This window comes from Neovison vison, chromosome 13, assembly GCF_020171115.1.
Source record: "Neovison vison isolate M4711 chromosome 13, ASM_NN_V1, whole genome shotgun sequence".
In the NCBI taxonomy this organism is placed as follows: Eukaryota; Metazoa; Chordata; class Mammalia; order Carnivora; family Mustelidae; genus Neogale; species Neogale vison.
Genome location: NC_058103.1, coordinates 9,577,824 through 9,584,165, shown reverse-complemented (window position 1 = coordinate 9,584,165; position 6,342 = coordinate 9,577,824). Strand labels below are relative to the sequence as shown.

Genomic DNA, 6,342 nt, shown 5'->3' with positions numbered 1-6,342 from the left:
CTCTCCCTCTGCTTCCCCTTCCCATACTCCCCTCTCTTCTGCCCTCCCCCTTCTCCTCCTGCCTCCTCCTATACTCCCCTCTCCTCCTCTTCCTCCCCTCTTCTTCCTTCTCTCTCTCTCTCTGTGTCACACACACACACACACACACACACACACACACACACGTGCGCACGAGCCCGCTTGTGGAGCCGGGCTGTGATATTCACATCTCTTGCCACGACTCTCACTCCGGGGACAGAGGAAAAATAAACACACACCGGTCCCACTGGGGCACCTTTCTCAAATGGCACTTGAAAGCTCTTTACGGTTGTTCAGGAAGCTGGAAAGTCATAAAAATCATAACTGTCTACATCCACTTGAAGCAGAAGAGATTACACTTGAAAAGCACCAGCGAGGAAGCTGTTATTTCACAACTATATTTATAAGAAAGTAATGAAAATATCAATTATCTTTTTAAAAAAATTATGCAAACAAGCAGGCTCTATGGCCTCCTTATCAAAGTTTAAAAAATATGCAGAGACATCCCCCCCACCCCGCCCCGCCAGCCCTGCACATTGTAGCCCTCCCCTCCCCCTCCCTGATGGGGGCCACAGGGGACACAGCTGCCTTCGCCTGGAGTGCCTATTCCTTGTGGAGCTGCTGACATGGTGGGGGGCGGGGTCCTGTCACCGTGAGCCTGGGGACAGGGGTGCCCGGCTCTCTCTGGCCTTCCCACCTCTTCCTGTGTGGCCATGGCTAAGTTCCTCTCCTCGCTGGGCCTCAGCCTCCCCACCTGCAAAGTGGGAGAGTGGAAATGGAGATTGCTCGAAGGCCCTGCCCTAGTCTGACCTTGACCTTCCAGCACCGGACCCACATGGCCCAGGGAGCATCCTGGGCTCAGCCACCTGGGCCCAAGGCCTTGGTTCCCTCAGCCCTGAGTGTCCACGGTAGTGGTCCCGGTGAATAGTCTTGTGGTTCGGTTTCTTGGTATCCGGCGAAAAGTGTGCTTTCCGAGTGCAAACCAAGACCTCTTCTGAGCGATACCATTTTCCTGCCTGTGAATGTCCAGCTTCTCCGAGCTTCAGGGAGGCCTGGCTTTGGGCCCTTGGCCACTGGACAGGGAGAGGCCATGTGTGTAGGTCTGTGGGGTGGGGCTTGGTGCTGTCAATCAGGACCCTTCTGGGTCCTCAATTTCCTTCCCTTTAGAGGGCCTTCCTGAGTCTGGACACTTTATGACCCCAAAGGCCTGTATGACCCCACCCCCCTTGGTCTCCTCCTAGAGGAGAACAGACGAAATCAGTTTATAAAGAATGGGCACGAAGCATTTTCTAAAAGGCCACTTAGTGTTTTTAGGGGAAAACACGATCCAGTTATAATGCACTTAGGAGCCATCGAGAGTTCCCTGGGGAGGAAGGGACATGTTTCCAGCCTCAAGGCCCAGCATGGAGTGCCCCCCCCACCTGCTCCTCCCCAGGGGGTGCTGGGAGATTAACAGCCTAGCCCTGCCAAGAGGGACCCTCGTTTGGGATTTGGGGTGGTCTCGGCCATGGGCCCTTGTGAGGACACCTGTGGGACACTCTGGGCCCAGAAGACCCGCCTCTCTCTGAAGTTCCTTGTTGGAGGAGGAAGAGGCAGAGCCCCCCAAGACAGGCTCAGCTCCAAGGTCCATCTCTGATCTCTGTCCTGGATCCCAGATCCCTGGTGCCTGGCGTGCCGGCTGCTCCCCTCCTGGCCCTTCAGCTCCAGTGCAGACCAGGAAAAAACAGCCCGAGGGTGACAGAAGGGACACGTCTTCCCCAGGGATCCAGCACGCAGCGCTCCCCATTCTGCATGAAGACCCCAGCGATGAGGTTTCTTTCTCTTCTCCTTGCATAGAACACGTGGAGCCCCGGCTCAGCTGCGGGCAGATCAGTGTCACGGCCCCAGACGTCCAGCATGGCGCTGTGCTATGGGAGGCGGAGGGCGGGGTTCCCGCTCTCCACACCCCTCCCCGCCCCCACAGAGCCCTCCTGCTGTTTCAGTGCTGGGGCTGCTCCTTCCAGCTCTTCTTTTCATTCCTTGATATCACTTGTCACTTGTCACTGCTGTTACCAGGCCCGCCTTCGATCATCACCATTTCTGCTTCCAACACGGAGCGTCTAAGCTGCTGTCCTTTGTCCTCACTGTGTCCAAAGCAGGAGTAACTGGGCGCTGAGCGAGGGCCTGTGTGGCTCGTCCACAGCTGGGGGTCTTCTCACTGACGTCTGGGCTCGGGGCTTGGCTTCTGGGCAAGCAGTGGCTGTAAGTGACATGTTATTGCTCCCGCTTTTGGGGTGGGGCGGGGATGGGGGCACTGCAGACCAGGGCAAAAATGCCACCCCATCCCACCGGACACGCACACTGCTAGGCATGTCCCCCTACAAAGAGATGTCCTATATGAAACAATACAGATGGAGCATCTATGCACAGAGGATACAAAAGTCCATCCGGTATTCCCTGGTCACGCACAGTCCATCTTCCGTATAAATAGACTAAGACAACACCGTATAAAAAGTGGTTTTCTTTGGGGCGCATTAATACAGTATGTATACTGAGGCGGCCCCGCCGGCGGCTGGGGAGCAGCCCGGGGGCCGGCGGAGGGTCAGGGAGGAGAGTCCCCTGCGTCCCCACCCGTTAGGTGGGCGGCGGGCCACTGTAGCGGAGCATGAGCCGGAAGGAGCGGGCGAAGTTGTTGGCCAGCGAGCAGCTGCGGGGCTCCTCCCCGACCGGGAGCAGGAACAGCAGCAGCAGCAGGAGAAGCAGCAGCAGCTGCAGGGGCAGCGCCACGCGGCACGCCTTCCGGAAGAGCGCGCAGGGGTCTCGCCACCGCCACGGCCACCGCCACGGCCACGGCCACTGCGGAGTCTGCAGAACAAAGGCAGGTGTGAGTGGGCTCAGGGGCCCTGAGCGGGCGGGGAGGGCGCGGGGGACGCTAGGCGAACGGCGGCTCTGGGCTGACTAGCTGGGGCTCAGTTTGCCTGACTGGGAAGCGGGGCTAATGTCCGTTTTGCCGGGAATGAGGATCTCCGGTTTTCTCACGGCAGTCACGGCAGGGAAGGTACCGCGGTGCTCGGCGCCACGCTCTGCAGCACCACCTCCTCCCGCTTCTCCTCCACCTTCTGTATCACCACCGTCACCATCGACACCGCCAGTCTCACCCAAAGGCCAGATACACGGGTCCGAAAGCCTAGTCAATGGTCTTGCTGGGTTACCCATGAAAGTTGCCAAAACACAGTTCCCAAAGTCTAGAGGCACTGGCTGGGTTGTGGCCTTGTGGGATGTCCTCACTGCCAAAGAGTGCAGGCCCCAGAGCTGGCTACTCAGGGAAGTAGAGGCCCCATGGCCCAAAGACAGCACAGTGCAGGGCAGAGGCCTAGCTCTTAGGGACCTGGCCGACTAGGGTCCAATGTGGACTCTGTCACACAGTATCTCTATGACCTTGGCAGAGTCAGTAACCTCTCCGGGCCATTTCAGTCTCAGCAAGATGGGGATAAAACACCTACCCCCATTTGTCAGGTTCTAGAGAGGAGTCAAAGCAAAGTATATTTATATACCAATTTAAAATGTATATTAGTAGAACTACTATTGTAGAGTTTATCTCTTGGGTCCTTGAAGAACCAAAGGGTCACTGTCCAGGAACCAAGAGCTACAGTCAAGTGATGGTGAGGATGACGATGACGATGAAGGTAATGATGGTGGTGGTGATGGTGGTGATGGCGGTGGTGATGGTCGAAGAGGTGAAGATGATGGAGATGGTGAAGATGATGGAGATGGTGATGATGGTGATGGTAATAGCATGAGGATGGTGGTGGTGGTGGTGGTGATGATGGTGGTGGAAGAGGTGAAGATGATGGAGATGGTGATGATGATGGTGGTGGTGATGATGGTGGTGATGATGGTGGTGATGGTGGAAGAGGTGAAGATGATGGAGATGGTGATGATGATGGTGGTGGTGATGATGGTGGTGATGATGGTGGTGATGGTGGAAGAGGTGAAGATGATGGAGATGGTGATGATGATGGTGGTGATGATGGTGATGGTGATAGCATGAGGATGGTGGTGGTGGTGGTGGTGATGATGATGGTGGAAGAGGTGAAGATGATGGAGATGGTGATGATGATGGTGATGGTGATGATGGTGGTGATGATGGTGGTGATGGTGGAAGAGGTGAAGATGATGGAGATGGTGATGATGATGGTGATGATGATGGTGATGGTGATAGCATGAGGATGGTGATGGTGGTGGTGGTGATGATGATGGTGGAAGAGGTGAAGATGATGGAGGTGGTGGTGATGGTGGAGATGATGATGAGGATGATGGTGACGACAGTGGTGGTGATGGCAATGATAGTGACAGTGGTGATGGTGATGCGTGGTGATGATCACCATGGGGGTGGTGAGGAGGATAACAATGATGACGATGGTGGGGATGATGGTGGTGGGGATGGTGACAATGGTGAGGATGGTGATGGTGGTAAGGAAGGTGAGGATGACGACGACAATGGCAGTGATGGTGGTGATGAGGAAGCATTGCTGAATGTGGGTGTTCTTGGGAGGTTCTGACCTGAACACTTCTGACTCTCCAGCTCTCACCGTGGACTCACCTCACCTCCTGCCACACGATCTCCTCCAGGTTGATAACACTTGACCCTATGCCTCCAGCTCAAGTGTTCTCACTCACCGAAGCCCTTTGCCACTGATTCTGCAAAACCAGACTCCTTGTAACCCACACAGCTGAGAGGCCCTCCTGGTGGCGCTGCTATCAGCAGTGTCTCAAGGAGGGGGGAAGGTAAGTCACCTGAGTCACCGAGGGAGCATGAGTTCCCAGCGACATCATGGGTCTCCCAGTAAGGCACCAAGAATACAGCAACCCTTTCACAACATTCCTGCCAGAAATGCACAGCCCAACTCCAATCACAAGGAAACACCAGGGAAACGTGCCTTGAGGGACATCCTATAAAATCTCTGACCTGGACTCAAGGTCAAGGTCAAGGAAAACAGAAGACAAGTTCTAGCCTAGAGGAAACCAAAGAGATGCACCAACTGAATGCAGTGGGTGACCCCGGACTGGATCCTGCACGGAGGAAAGAGGTCTACAAAAAAGACCAGAGGTGGAATATTAAAACAATGGGATATGACTCAGTGACAAAAAGAAATGAGCTTTCAAGCAACCCCAAAACCAGGTGGGAACCTTAAATGCATATTACCAACTGAAAGGAGCCAGTCTGAGAAGGCTCCATACGGTCTGATTCCAACTCTACGATGTTCTGGAAAATACAAAACTGCAGAGACAATGGAACAATCCGTGGTTGCCAGGAGCTTGGCCGGGGAGGGTTGGGTAGGTGGTGCACGGGGATTTTTGGGGCAGTGAAGCTGTTCTGCGTGGCACGAGGAAGGTGGATATGTGCCATTCCACATTTGTCAAACCCATAGAACAAACTTCACGGTGAACCCTGATGTAAACTCCGTGCTTCAGCTAACAGTGATGTGTTGATATTGTGACAGATCGATGGTGGCCAACAGACCATACCGGTGCAGGATGTTAATAATAAGGGAGAAGTGGGAGAGGGGCCGAGGAGAGGGACTAGCTGGAACCCTCTGTATAGTCTGCTTGACTTTTCTATCAACCTAACACTGCTCCCCAAAAAAAGTCTATTAATTTTTTAAAAGGCGATCGAGGCAGCTTTAAGATTTTGAATAATGACTCTGCATTAAGTAATGGAATTTCACCCACACTGAGTCTTACTGACACTGATTGTGTTCACTGGAAAAAATAAGACAAAGACAGAGGCACCCAGGACCCAGCACGAGAAGAGACGCCAGAGCAGCTGTGGGCGGGGAGCGCGGTCACCAGCCTGGACTGCCCAGAGGCCATGGACAGGAGGCCAGAGACACGCTCATGAGGCTTAGTGAAGCAGGAGCTACCATTACTTTGCTGGGGGTGAACTTCAGAGGAGTGGGGAGGTGGGCAGAAGGCAGGTGGGCTGGGCGACGGGGGGTGGAGGGAGCTGAGGACATAGGGCACATAGAGAAGAACCTGTCTGAATGTCTGAGGTCAAAGACAAGTTTTAAAACCTTGATGTCCGAAGAGTTAGCATAGACTCTTTCCTACATTGGTGGTAGCCTGTCGCTTCTGGGCTTGGTGGACAGATGGACAGACAGGGGCCTGGGATAACATAGCACATAGGGGGAGGCCCAGCCTGGGCTCTCTCCTCTTCAAGGTCAGAGACCACACAGTCCCAGAAAGCCCAACCCTTTGACCAAGAGAGAGGCAAAGTTAGCCCCCCAAATCGCACAGGGAAGCACAGCGGGACAAAGCCACGTTACATCTCCTCTGTCCCCACCC

The 6,342-nt window shown here is 54.5% G+C and overlaps 1 protein-coding gene across 1 annotated transcript in view; it reads right to left on the bottom strand.

The window, feature by feature from the left end:
• Window positions 1-555: 555 nt before the first annotated feature.
• The window catches only part of SYNE3 (spectrin repeat containing nuclear envelope family member 3), an 84,908-nt gene continuing 79,121 nt past the window's right edge, over window positions 556-6,342 (bottom strand). Inside the window, exon 18 of the mRNA XM_044230134.1 lies at window positions 556-2,862. Coding sequence (XP_044086069.1) covers window positions 2,632-2,862 — 231 coding nt within the window. The 3' untranslated portion in view covers window positions 556-2,631. The remainder of the gene's footprint in view (window positions 2,863-6,342) is intronic.